The sequence below is a fragment of the Vigna unguiculata genome, chromosome 9, assembly GCF_037176805.1.
Source record: "Vigna unguiculata cultivar grain cowpea cultivar isolate G323 ecotype 2 chromosome 9, ASM3717680v1, whole genome shotgun sequence".
NCBI classification, from domain to species: domain Eukaryota; kingdom Viridiplantae; phylum Streptophyta; class Magnoliopsida; order Fabales; family Fabaceae; genus Vigna; species Vigna unguiculata.
In genome coordinates, this window is record NC_140800.1 from 39,262,094 (window position 1) to 39,277,049 (window position 14,956).

General features: G+C 30.9%; 1 protein-coding gene across 1 annotated transcript; it reads left to right on the forward strand.

Moving 5' to 3' along the window:
- Positions 1-12,791: 12,791 nt before the first annotated feature.
- Positions 12,792-14,622, forward strand: LOC114163828 (tubulin alpha-4 chain). Its single transcript, XM_028048180.2, has 3 exons — positions 12,792-13,012; positions 13,104-13,709; positions 13,823-14,622. Exons 1-3 carry the CDS (start codon positions 12,920-12,922, stop codon positions 14,477-14,479), a joined length of 1,356 nt encoding a protein of 451 aa, XP_027903981.1. The 5' UTR covers positions 12,792-12,919; the 3' UTR covers positions 14,480-14,622.
- Positions 14,623-14,956: the final 334 nt, after the last annotated feature.

Here is a 14,956-nt window from a genome sequence, read left to right on the forward strand (position 1 = left end):
GGGGGTGTAATGTAACATAGAGAGCGTTGAAGATAAAAAATAATAATTAAATAAAATAAAATAAAAAACAGCTTTTATTAGTGATGTGATATATAAATATAGGAGGGCGGCTATTTGATTTGTTGTTACCAACACATTTATTAGTTTTTTTAACTCTTAATTAATTACACACATCTACCTTCTAACGTTTCTTTAAATGTACCATCATCTTTTGCTTTTCCACCTTTGGCTCTCCAACAAAAATAAACCAAACTAAAACACATTTTTTCAAAACAATATCGTTACTACTTACTAATACAAACAAACAAAAATATCATATTTGACGCGATTTTCTCCAACACATTTTCACTTCCTCACGCATTTTCTATCCAACACAATCTTTTCACACTTTTTCAATAACTAACCAACATCCACAATTTTACACCAATAACAAATTTCTAAAACCATTTATTTGTTATAATAATATTCGATACTTGCAAAGATTAAATAAATTGACTTTTTATATATAAATTGTGAGTTGAATTACAGAAAATAAAGACAGCATTGACATTTAAAATCATACGTACACGTGGCCCAAATATATTAAGGATGGTGTTCAATTCAACCCGGTCCCTCTATTTTTTATTTATTTTTCCTTCGAAAAAGGTTAATGTTATGTCACACATTTGCAAGTTTAGTTTTTCAAAGCTCGAAATTAAATAGGCGCTGGTTTCAGAAAACAAAACTGGTTAACTACGATGCAATACAAATCCGGTTTTGTGGTTCCTGTTTTTATTTATTCACATGGAGTATAGTTTAATATTTCAATTTGAAATAGAAATAATATTAAATAAAACTCACGTGGTGTTACAAAAATAAATATAGATTTTATTTATAAATTTGTTGTTGGGATGGACATGGAACAATTGTAGAAAGAAAAGAAAGAACATAATAATGGTGAGGTAAGTGAGGGTGAAGGTGAAGAAGCATTAGGGTAGAGGAGAGGGAGAAGGTGAAAAAGCAAAAGAGGTTACATAATAAAATGAATGTTGGGGCAATGCAATAAAAGCTGAATGGATACAATTTGGGAAGCAAGTCAAAAATTCCTGTGACACTGATCTCACGTCATTTCAGGCTTTCACATTCAAAATGGCCAAACAGCCACGGAGTAGTAGTACTACCACTACCACTGCTTTTCTTCTCTGCAGCCCCAAAGTGCCCCTCACCATACGCTATTCTCAATTTTTCATTATATTTTGTTTATTTTAAAACCTGGTTAGTCACAAGACACCACCATAACCACTGTCAACACGACCAAAAATTTATTCTATATTTAAAACCAAAAATCAGACACACCCAGAGAAAGAGAGAGAAAAAAAAAATAGGGTAGAGTGGTGGCATGGGAGAGACAAAAGGGTGAGTATTACCAGAAAGAGGAACAAAGAGAAAGTTGAAAATGGCCTTTCACCGGCCTTCCCCAAACCCAAAATGCTCAATGCCTGCATAAGCTTCCTACCCCAACCAATCAAACTTCCCCATTTTGGACCCCTTTTTTTTTTTTTTTTTTCTCTCTCTCTCTCTCTCTGAAACCTTAGAGAGTGAGACAAAGAAACAAAGGCCAGTGTGATAGCGGCAAGGCTTGGCTACCATTCTTCTGATTTTCTGTTTTTTGCTGCAATGGGTGTCATGGAGGAGAATAACACGCTGCTAAGCTTCTCTTGTTGTTCCTGTTCTTGTTCTTCTCCTTCTGCAACATGCAATGACCCTTATGCCCTTTCTCTCAAACAGGTACCTGTTCACCCTCCCTCTGTAAATCCAACCTCGTTTCCCTCCTTTCGTAGATGAGACACAGACACGGACACCACCAGTACAATGTAGCTCTTTCTTCTCTCTCACTGTCTCACTCTCAGTCTCTCCCTTCTCTCTTCCATTGCGTCCAAAAAGGCAGACAGGATGGAGCCAGGCATAAACCATATTTTTATATATAATTTATAAATACTATCTCTATATTTTCATTTTCATTCCCATTTTATAAATTTTCCTTCTTTTTTTTTTTTGGGTTTTCTTCAAAAGCTGCTGCGACAGCAACAACACCCCCACCCCCTCTCTTCTCGGGATCTTTTTTATGTTTTTGTTTTTTTTTTCCGGTGCTCTGAGATTTAAAGGAAGAAAGAGGAGCATGTGAATCGTCATCGATCATGGGTTTTGGTTAAGCTACATTAGAATGCCTAGGAGAGACACTGTGTTGAGGTTTTTCATCATTTGTTTACTTTCGCTTCTGTATGTAACCTCCTTTTCATTCCCGATGATCACTTTGATGATGATGTATCTGTGTTTTTCCTCCATTTTTTAATAGATTATATTGTTTTTCAATTTGCTTCTTGCTCGTTTTTCTTTCTCTTGGGTTGTCAAATTTGTGATATTGTTTGAATAGTGTTCTTGCGTTTGTGGTTCTTCTCTGGCGGTGACATAAATTTTGTTGAATCCCGTATGGTTGAAACGATTTCGTTTAGCTCTGAACAAGTAAGATGTCACTGTTTTTGTTGATGTTTTTTGTGAAATGGTGTACGGGGAAGAGGGGGGTAAGAACAAAAAGATTTGATCGAATGTGGTCCAAGAATGTCAGGGAGCATGGTATGTGGTGGAGTTGAATCTTTGGTCACTGTTCCAACTTTTATTCTTAACTGATGCAGCAGTAGCCGCATGATTTGACTCTAGTGGGACCTGTTTTGCATATGACTAGTGTGTGCATTGTCTGATTAGAATTTGCAATGAACTGAGCAATCCATTGTGTGTTGTTTGTGAACACGATAACCTCGTCATGAAAAGTGCAATGCAAGAGCTCTGGAAGAAGAATCGCTGGACTACAGTATTTTGTCCAAAGAAGTTAAAAACAGAAAATTTTCTTTAGCTGCAAATATTTTTAGCGAACTGAATAGTACTATTTCCACTCACCTTTTTGATTCATTTATGTTCCAATTTCACATTACTCAGCAATTTTTCTGTGCAGTTGCATTAGCTAGAGTCCTGTATATGTTTTTGTTTCGTCACACACCATACGCTATAGTTTCACCTCACTCGTTCTTGAAGCAATTATTTGCATCCTATGGTATTGTATCTGTTTTAGTGTAGCGACACACGATGTCTACGACAGGAATTGACATCAGCTCCTGTTCTGATAATAAATTTGCGTCCTGTCAAATGTTTGAACACCTGTAGGATGATAGTATGGAGATTCTCCATATGTAAATTTATATTGCATACATCATCATCAACAAGAACCTTCCTTAGTTGTTCGATGTTGATGAAGTTTTCTACTGCTAGATACATTCTGTTGAGTTTTGGTACATTTGATCGTAAAATTCCTTCCCGTTGCTTCAATTTTTTTACTTTAATTTTCATAATCATAGGCAGAGAATAACACTTTCTTTGTCCTTGACTCACTGTGTGCTTCAGTCATTATGTCTCCTCATGATGATAGCCTTCCTGATTGGGTTAGTGAAGCAGCAATTTCCAATTTTTCATGATAATCTTAAAATTCTACTTGTACTCTTTCTTGTATTCTGAGGATTTTTACTGTCTTTAATCTTTAGCACACAAAATAATTGCAATTTCTACATGCTTTTAAGTGCAAGATTCAGTAGGCAGTAATTGTATATCAGGCTGTTGCAACATTCGATATTTTCTCATATTTGATTCCATGGTAACAAACATAGTCTGTGAGATGATATATTCTGTTTGGATTATGACCCTGAGATTTTGGACATAGTTCTTCAAAGTAAAGAGAAGATGAAAATACTAGCATATCTCTTCTGGGTGCAGAGATATACTCTCTCACCAGAAAGACTTGCATAGTGTCTTTCTGATGCTATGCATCACTTGGTAATCAATCATATTCATAACAAACTTCTCTGTCTTCTTTCTCCAATTTCTCCTTGCCTCTTGTGGAAATCTAGTACATGCAATTTTCTGTATGATTCCGTTACTTTGAGAATGGATTGTTTATCTAGGCAAAGTATTGATATTTTGGTTTCTAAACACCTTCTAGGTTGAAGTTCCTTTGAAATAAAGCCACATTTGGAATATAAAAATTTCGGGAGAATGAGTGACGTTTGAATTTAATGTAGTAAAAGCTTTCGGATTCAAAAGTCAGAGTAGAAAACTTCATGTTTACCTCATATCAAGAATACAGTGTTCCAGTTTAAAAGCTTTCATTTTCTGCACCCACATGAGCTCAGTGTTATCTACAAAGTTGTGTGGCGATGATTATTGGTATTAATGTCATACGAGCCAAGTGCCCTTTGCTCTGGGCACTGCTAGGGTCAAGAATTATGGGCCGTTTAAGTTACAATGCCCCAAAAATTGGATGCTAAAGTTCTTTAAATTTTGCATTTAAGAACACCTTTTGGTGCTTATTGAAAAAGATATTTGGATCCCAACTTCTATCTTCACATTTCGTTGCAACTCTTTTTTAAAGAAACAAAGAGTTGTCATGCAATGACAGTTAATTAATCGCTTTTGGTTTTAAGAAATTTGAAATCCATAGCGGCGTATCCCAGCTATGATGCACGAAAAATATCTTAATCGTTGAATGTGATGTTGGAGCAAACAAACTACAAAGTGCGCTGTCGCTTTTATGTTCAAACAAAGTGCGAATAATTGATTTCAATATTTTTTTTTTAACAAACGGTTGAAGTTAATACATCTGACAAGTTTTCAATACATTATTTGAGCGTTCTTCTGCGCTTACGTGCCATTTTATTGAAACACTAATTGTTAGGTTCTCTTTAGTCCATAATAGGACCCATTTACCTTCACTTTGAAGATTTTCTATGTAGAAATTCATTAGTGTCTGATTTTAAAATCAACTCTTTGATATCATTAATGAATATTTTGAGAGAGACTTCACATAAAAAATAAGACACGAGTCTAGTAAAAAAATCGATAATCTTTTATTCAAAACTTTAAAACAATAAATTTATAGAATTTTTCATTATATATGGTTTAATTTCATCGTTTTTATTTAATGTGTTGTGTGTTTGGACTCTTCAACTGATTTTTGGGTAATCAAATAATAATCCGGACACAAACATTATAATATATTCAAGATTTTGAATTAAGGGTGATATATTAATATTTGTACAAATTTCATTGAAATCGGTCAAAAAAATCTAACATTAATCTAATATGTGTTGTTTATCTATATTTTTTTCATTTTTTAAAATAAAATAAAAATGAGAAGTGAAAGTAGTTTTTGTTTATTTGATGGTAAGATTGATTTTTATTTGATGTGATAAAAGGTTGGGTCCGCAATAGAAATGTAGTATCTAGTGAATGTTGACACGCCAACAGTTGATGATATGGCATGTGACCAGAATCTGGACCTATCGATTTCCATATAAATCATCTCCTCCGTGCTCCTTACCCTACCAAGACAACTAAAAAAATACCAAACATCGTACGTTAAAAAGAGTCACGAAAAACTAATTAAAGAATGACTAATAACGAATTCTTCGGTTAATCACCGATTTAGGTTTTAAAACCATACAAATGAATAAAATAGATTTAAAAAAAATAGTCAAACGATAAAAAAATTCCTAAAAAATTATATTATCAATCATTTAAGCATAACAATAGGAGTGTCAAAAGTGAATCAACTTGCTCACCACGGATTGGTTCATCATAAGTTGATCTAAAAAAGAATGAGCTCAACTCAACTCATTTTTTGATGAGTCAAAAATTTTGTATATCTCACCACGAGTTTGTGAGTTAGTGGGTTGACTCACTTATGAATTTTTTTTTACAATTTATTTTATATATTTATTGCATTATAATGAGAATGAATTGACTTAATTTATTTTTTATAATATTGAATCAAAATATTCATCTAATTTTCGAAATATTATTATAAAGATTAAAGTATCAATGTATATAACTTGATAAAAAAATTAATTAAACATTCAAACTATTCAAATATTATTCAACAACATTCTAACATCTAAAAATATAAAATTGTAAACCTATATAATTAGAAGTTGTAAATAATTATAACAAAAAACTTAAAAAAATTTGTAAAAAAATATTTGTGGGTTAAGTGGGTCAACCCACGGGTGAGTTAAGTGAGTCTAATTTAATTTAACCTACTTTTAAAAAAACTGACATTTTCTTAATCTAACCTAAATCAAACCCACGATGAGCAAAATTAACTCACGGATCGGAATCCATTTTCACATCTCAATATTGCAACTACGATGAATGTTCAAATTGTTCAATCAAATCTTATATTGTAAAAGAAAAAAAAAATATAAGGTAAAATGTTCTACTCAATTGTTTCCGACAATAAATATCAAAATAAATTGGTAAATAAAAAAAATAATGAAACATTGGTCACAAAAATAAAAAAATGAAAACGTCATATTTAAAGATGAATATTTTATTTATTTGGCTTGTAAATTATGTGGGTATTTTTATAGTTACTTAATACATTATATATGTAAAAAAATCTTGAAATATATTTCTCATTTTCTTTTGAAGTAACCAAAGCAAGACAAATAAATAATTTCATTAATTTGAGATACAGATCAGACAACTATTCTTATAATAGCTTAGTACGTTAAGTAAAGAGGATACGCATACTTACTTTCAAAATTAATTACATTATGTTAATATATATTAAGAAATTATTATAAGCAAAGTCCTAAACAATTAATGTTTCTAATGTGTTACCTTATTAATATTTTTCAAAATCAAATTATGCATATAACATTCCATCTCAACTTACATCAATTCGTTATTTTCCGTGTACGAATATTTATAACTGGATTGAAATATTCCAAATCTTGATTAAATGAAATTTCAAAAGCAAAAAACTAAAACTAAGGATATATTTAAAAATATCGTATAATAACTTAAAATATCAACGTTGATGAAATTTACCTCAAACTTAAGTAGGAAAAATATTTTAATTAGATTGTTTAAATGTTAACATAAATTTAACGTACATTAGTTCAGAAAATTATTATACTGTAGGTTATGTAATAATAATTAAAATTATATTTAGAAATAATCATATTATAATTAATATGGAATACCAGTGGTGGAGGAATTCGTTTCAATTTTAACGAAGAAATAGATTTTAATTGAATTATGTCAATTTTGGTGTTAATTTAGCATACATTATTTTGGAAATTTATTACACTTTATCATATTTCGAAAGATTAATTTATACAAATATTATGTTTCAGGATAGTTGTAAGAAGAAATGAGGGTTTGAATTGTGGATGATGTTATAATGTAGAAAAATAAATAAGGTAGGAGGAAAAAACATATCATATTTTTCCCCCTGTTCGTACAAATTAAGATATAAAACAGTTCATATTAATTTATATCGCAATTGAAATTTCAAGCAACTTAACTAATAACATTTTAAAATGTTTTTGTGCTTATAAGGTTGAAACTATATATTAACATTTATCTATATTTTTATTCATTCTGATTTGTATTTTGTTGTCTTCCATATTCAAAATAAATATTACTTTGAGTGAATACGTTACCTACAAAAATTAACTGAAAGATGCATGTTTATGTTGTTAATTTTATTTTTTGAAGTTTTTTAATACAATAATCAATGTATGAATAGTATTGAAATATTCACGTGAGATAAAATAGGTAAATATTTATACCACAATTTGTTTCAAAACTCCCAACCATATCTATATTAACTGAATTTATTTTTTAAACAATATTTATATTTATTTCAAAGTTTAAACTTTAAGCTATTGTCAATGAACATAAAATTGATTAAAGACTTATCACTTTGTTTTTTAATAAAATAGTTATATTTATTAGTTATGATGTGACGATACTTCAAATTGCAAATTGGACACATATCTGAGTTCGATACTTTATGATGCTTTATCAATACTTATTTATGAAGTATTTAATTTATAAAATCATAGTACACTATAAGAAAATCTTTGAATAATGACTAATTTTAGCGACAAAAAATAATTAGTCACTATATAGTGACCAATTTAAATACCAATTTTAAAAAAATTATTGACAACTAAAATAGTTCCAAAAAAATATAATTGATCTCTAAATTGATAATTAAAATAGTTTATCTAAAATTGGTTTCTAAATTGGTCACTAACATTAGCCACCAAGATTTTGGCTACCAAAATAATTGGTCTCTAAATTGGTTTCTAATTAGGAGATTGGTCTCTAAATTGATCTTTACATATTTTTTGTTACTAAAATTTGTCATTATTTAAGAATTTCATTGTAGTGATACTTTTATGGTGATAATAATTTATATTTTTTAATGTTGACAACTTTAGTACATATAATTTTAATTTGGATTCACACAATAACAATCATATATTTATTATATTTTTAAGAATTATTATACATCTTTTAATATTTATATATTACATATCGTGTCTTATTATTTTTAAAACAAACATATCGAAGTCGTTACATGTGTCCGTACATCATAACTCATTCGCTATTTAACATAACATTTTTCGTGATTTAAATCATACATATAAATCATGATTTATTATAAGCGTTTTAATTGAATTTAGTTAGGAAGGTTCTTCAAATTTATCACTAACTGTTGTTTTTATTAAATGATAATGTTTCTCGTGATTGTTCATGAGAGTTTAGCTTATTGTTGCAAAAATATATGTTTTTTTACATGACTAGATTGATTAAGAAAATGTGAATTAAAATTGATAAACTTATAGAACTAAAAATATCATGAGTAATTATAACTTAATTACTCAATTTAAGTGAAAATTATTCGGATAAGGCGAATTTTACATTTTAATAATGTAATGTTGTTATTATTAACTTGTGAGAAATAATGTTATATTAGGTTTGCTTATTTGTGTTAAAAACAATTAAATGATTTTTATGCAAGTGGAAAATGGTATCTGTTTGATTACGGTAAAAACAATACTTAAAAAAAGATGGGAAACAGAAATGGGAGAATAAGATTAATACTAGCAAAATACATAAAGATATATTCGTATTTTGCTAATATTCTTTCTGTTTTATCACAACATTGACTTTTTTTTTACAAGGAATGAAATTACGGGAGAAAATTGTTTTTGTTTTTCTTTTGAACTCCTTTTTTCGAACAAGTTTACAAAAACACGATAAAATTAATAATAAGTGATTACTTTATTAAGTTTATGATAATACATAGGTAATGATTTGTTAGTTTAACAAATACATACATTTTTTGTTTGTCAACTTACGAGTACAGACAACAACTCATGTCCATATGCATAAAGTAATAAACAAAAGTCACACCCCACTTTCGTAATTGCAAATGACAAAAAAAAAAAAAAAAAGACATGTAAAAGGGTTATACACTGTCAATTTAGTTAGTTTTTTTTTTTTCAATTGTGTGTATAAATTTTTATTGAACCTAATATTCAAATTCGTTTAGAACATCTCCAATTTAATTACTTAAATTTATATCTCTTTAAATTCGTTTTAATTAATTTATCTTAAATTCAAGTTCATGTTTTTTAGAGTTTGCTTTCATGTCAATTTTGAATTGGATAAGTTTTTAGATTTTAAGAATTCAAAATTAAAGTAGGTCTATATTAATTCAAGTCATGAAAGGATAGTAAATGATAAGGTTATGTGAAATTTAAATTATATAAGGTCATATTAAATTACGCTTAAGTTATTAGGTTGTGTTGTATTTTCCTGCAAGATTTAGGACAAGACAAATTAAGTCATAGTAAAGTTAAATTTAGTTAATTAGAACCAAACTTAAGATAGGTTGGATCAATTTGGGTTTTACTTTAAGTTTGGTCAAACCTAAGTCGAGTTGAATTACGTCAAACTTAGGCTAACATGGGTAGTTGAACCCAAGTTAAGTTAGGGTGGGAAAAAATTATGTTAAGTTGGACATGGATCAAGTTGTGTGAGGTTAAACGTAGGTCAGGTCAAATCAATGTTTGATTTAGTCAAGTAAGATCCATGTGAGTCAAATTGGGGTAATCCATAATAGACCAAAACGTATAAGGATCAAGTTAGCATGAGACTTAGGTTGGGTTGAGTCTACTTAGTTTCGTTTTGAATAATGCATAAATTGAGACATACTTTGGGTAAAATCAACCCGAGCCCATGTTAAACTGAGTCGTCCTAAATTTGTACTGGACAAATTAGTCTATTTTGGATCATTCCATATTAGGTCGAGTTGGACTCAGGTTAGGTCAAGTAAGGTGCGTCTCAAGTTAAATTGAGATGGGTTGAGTCCCTGGCCAAGTTAGGTAAGGCATAAATTATAGTAAGTTGGCCCATTTTTATATTAGGTTGAATTGGCTCGAATTCAGGTCAAGTTGAGTCATCCAAGATCCAAGTTGAGTCAAGTTAGCCTTTGTCAACTTAGGTACACATCAAGTAAGGATGATCCATATCAAGTCATGTTGGATGAGGCCAAAACACAAATTAAGTTAAGTCAAGTATGGTCTAAGTCAAGTCGGCCTCCTCTTATTGTGAAAGGTGGGGTTAAAACAAAGTTATGCAAAGTCAAATTGAGTAAAAATAAGCTAAAGTTAAATTAGGCCTGAACATGATAGGTTAAATTAAATTTAACTAAGTTAAAAAGGGTGATTCAACCCAAATCAAGTTGACTTTTGGGTTTAACTAAATCAATCTTATGCTATATTCAATACAGTAAAATTAAATTAATACTATGTTAGGTCTCATCGAATTAAACCTGAATTTAATAAATTCAAATATAAATTTAAATATAATTTAGTCACATCATGTAAAATAAATTTAATCTAATATAATTAAATTAAAAAATCAATTTAATTTGATTTATTTAAATCATATTTACGTTTTTTTTCTCTAATATATTTTCATTAAGTATTGAAAAATTCAATACACATTACTCCTGATTAAAGCAAAATTATAATAAAAGTGATTAGGTACAACCTTTTAAGCAAGATAATTCAATATATAATTACTCCTAATTAAAATAAAACTGTAACAAAAAAATTATTTAAAAACTTTTAAGAAAATTACCTATAAGAATGTAACATAACGACAATGGGACAAGGGACGAGTTTCATCATCCAACTCTATTTTTAAGTAAAAATATATCTTTATCCTTATTCTCAAATAAAAAAGTTAAATATTACTTTTACCAATATCTTTATTCAATTAATACATACATTATCATAAAATAAAAAAATTTAGACGATATCTACAGTTTTATTTACCATTTTATAGTAAATGAAGACTTACATTCAAATTCAATCAGAAAGATTGTGAAACTCATCTCAAATAGTAATTAATTGAATACTATATATTTGCTAGGTTTTGGAAAAAAATGTTTAATATTTTGAATTTAATTGTTTTTGAATATAACAATTTTGTGTGACTGAAAAGTATTTTGTTGTTTTTAAATAATAATAAGAATATTCAAATTACGCTATTTATATTTTGATATTTAAAATGCATGAATGTGTGATGAAAATTTTTATATTTTATATTAAGACGCTTTTATAACAGTTTTGATGAAAAAAAATAATTTTATACGATCGCTTAAATGTGAATACCAATGATAGGTAAATAGGAAATTTACATACTAAACATACTGACAAATTTATTTTAAACAACTACACACAATACATGGGTCATTTGTTATCTATAACTATATATAAAGGGGATTCTCTCTTTTGTGTTCACATTTCATAATTCCAACTTTACCCTTTATAATTTAATTATTTATTAAATTTTTAAAAATTAACGGTTACTTTTACAAGTTTTTATAAAATTATTTACTTATCTCCTTTTTCTTTTTTTCTCTTACTATTCATCAACAGTTATTTTTCTCTTATTTTCTCCGTACATTTTATTTTATTTTTTATAAATATACTTTTATTTTGTTATTTTGTTTATTAAATTAATAACATTACAATATCATCAATTATTAATATAATTCAAAAAATGCGTACACACAGGCGCGATAGTGCCTGTGTTTACACTAGTCTATTTTAAAGATTTTTCTTATTAAATCTTTAAAAATATAATTAGTAATCGAGATAGGCTAAATGTTAATATAACTATATAAAAGTTTAAGATAAATTTGTTCTCAAAATGAAAATTAGTTCAGTAGATATATATAAAAAAAATATAGAAAAATTAAATAACAATAAAATATCAAGACTTAATATTTATGTTGTAATTAAACTCTTTTTTAAACACGATTAATGTTATTTTCATTAATAAGGTGAGTTTAATGTGGTACTTTCCGTTATTATAAAGACTTTTACATAATAAAAAAATTAGACATAATCTCAAAGAGAAATTTTAAAACTTATAACGATAAATAATAACTTTATTGTACCAATAAAACTGACAATACTTAACTTCTTTTTTACTTCTGATCAAATACATAAGTATTTATATTTTCGTTTATTCTTTATTTTTTTTCATTTTGTTTCACTCTATTTAAACTACCCCAATTTTCATTTTAATATTCTTTTTCTCCTTCGCTCTCTTTTACATCATAAAGAATGAGGGTTGGATTGCGAGGAAGCAAAGCAATGGCATTTTTGAGATTTGAGTATCACGAGAATGCAATGCAATGAATCAAAATTCAAAATGAAGCAACGGTTAGTAAGTAGTGAGGGAAAAAATGCGTAACATTCACAAATCCCAAGCCCCTTTTTGTTCCAATCCCAGCTGTCGAACCAGGGTTAACCCAACCGTAGTTAATTTCTAACCGCACATTTCAAATTTAGGCACCCCATTTCTGCGCCTATATAAGCCCAAGAACAAACCTCACCATCCTCACAATCCAACGGGAAAGGCGTCTTCATAAACGCCACCCCAAACCTCTCACATTTTTTTTCCTTCCTATTTTCCAATCCATTTTTTTTAGGGTTTCGTTTTCTTCGCCGAGAAAATGAGAGAGTGCATTTCAATCCACATCGGTCAGGCCGGTATCCAGGTCGGAAACGCTTGCTGGGAACTCTATTGCCTCGAGCATGGCATCCAGGTACGTTTTCAAATGAGATTTGTTTTGGTTTCTATTCTGGGCTTGGTTTTGGGATTGGGCTTGAATGTTTGTTTTGTTTTCTTGTGCACAGCCCGATGGACAGATGCCAAGTGATAAGACCGTTGGCGGAGGAGACGACGCCTTCAACACGTTCTTCAGCGAGACCGGCGCTGGGAAACACGTGCCGCGCGCAGTCTTCGTGGATCTTGAGCCCACGGTCATCGACGAGGTTCGAACCGGGCCCTACCGCCAGCTCTTCCACCCCGAACAACTCATTAGCGGCAAGGAAGATGCCGCCAACAACTTCGCGCGTGGCCACTATACCATCGGAAAGGAGATTGTCGATCTCTGCCTCGACAGGATCCGTAAGCTCGCCGATAACTGCACCGGTCTCCAGGGCTTCCTCGTCTTCAACGCCGTCGGTGGCGGCACCGGTTCCGGCTTAGGATCGCTTCTCTTGGAGCGTCTATCCGTTGACTACGGGAAAAAGTCGAAGCTCGGTTTCACCGTTTATCCATCTCCTCAGGTTTCGACCTCCGTGGTGGAGCCATATAACAGTGTTCTCTCAACTCATTCTCTTCTTGAACACACCGATGTCGCCGTGCTTCTCGACAACGAAGCGATCTACGACATTTGCAGGAGATCTCTCGACATCGAGCGTCCTACCTACACCAATCTCAACCGTCTCGTTTCTCAGGTAAAATGGATCCCAATTCTAACAGATGTGGCATTTGATTGATTAATTTATAAATGCGTGTTTTAAATTGATATCATTCGAATCACTCATGTGAATTGGGATTGAATTTGCAGGTGATTTCATCCCTTACGGCCTCTTTGAGGTTTGATGGAGCATTGAATGTTGATGTGACTGAGTTCCAAACCAACTTGGTTCCTTACCCGAGGATCCATTTCATGCTTTCATCATATGCTCCTGTTATCTCTGCTGAGAAAGCATACCATGAGCAACTCTCCGTTGCTGAGATTACAAACAGTGCTTTTGAACCATCCTCCATGATGGCCAAGTGTGACCCTCGCCATGGCAAGTACATGGCGTGCTGTTTGATGTACCGTGGTGATGTTGTGCCCAAGGATGTGAATGCTGCAGTGGCAACCATCAAGACCAAGAGAACCATCCAGTTTGTGGATTGGTGCCCCACTGGGTTCAAGTGTGGTATCAATTACCAGCCTCCCACTGTTGTTCCCGGAGGTGACCTTGCGAAGGTGCAGAGGGCTGTGTGCATGATTTCTAACTCAACCAGTGTGGCTGAAGTGTTCTCAAGGATTGATCACAAGTTCGATCTGATGTATGCAAAGAGGGCCTTCGTGCACTGGTATGTGGGTGAAGGTATGGAAGAGGGTGAGTTCTCAGAGGCTCGTGAGGACCTTGCTGCTCTTGAGAAAGATTACGAGGAGGTTGGCGCCGAGTCTGGCGATGGAGAAGATGGTGACGGAGACGAGGAGTATTAGAATCTGGAATATCTGTCTGATATCGTGTGTTTGATGTGAACTTTTTCGTTTTCTCTGGGATCAAATTCTGTTTGTGATTTTTGAATGTTTGGTTGTTATCGAATATCAATATATGTGTTGTGTGTAGCACAGAAATTTCTCTATGTTCCTGTGTTTCGCTGGTTTTACAATTTTTTTAAAGTTCAAATGAATTTGGTAATAATGTTTAAAAAATTAAGGAAAAATAGGGTGTATCTTGTTGGTGGGATGGTTGTGAGCATAAACCATGTATAAAGTGAAATAAACAAGATTAAGACGACGAAAAATAATTAATTAATTCAACTAACTTTTTATTAATATTTTATTTTTATCCTTATTAGTTAATATTAAGTTAAACATTTTATTGTTTTGCTTAATAATAAGGCCTCTATTGCTTAACCAAATATTTTTAACAAGCAAATTTGAAATAAGAAAAACAAACAATTAAATATTGATTGA

Coding starts and splice junctions, on each gene's coding strand:
- LOC114163828 (XM_028048180.2), top strand. CDS start 12,920: ATGAGAGAGTGCATTTCAATCCACATCGGTCAGGCCGGTATCCAGGTC. Junction 13,013..13,103: donor GCCTCGAGCATGGCATCCAG/GTACGTTTTCAA, acceptor TCTTGTGCACAG/CCCGATGGACAGATGCCAAG. Junction 13,710..13,822: donor TCAACCGTCTCGTTTCTCAG/GTAAAATGGATC, acceptor TTGAATTTGCAG/GTGATTTCATCCCTTACGGC.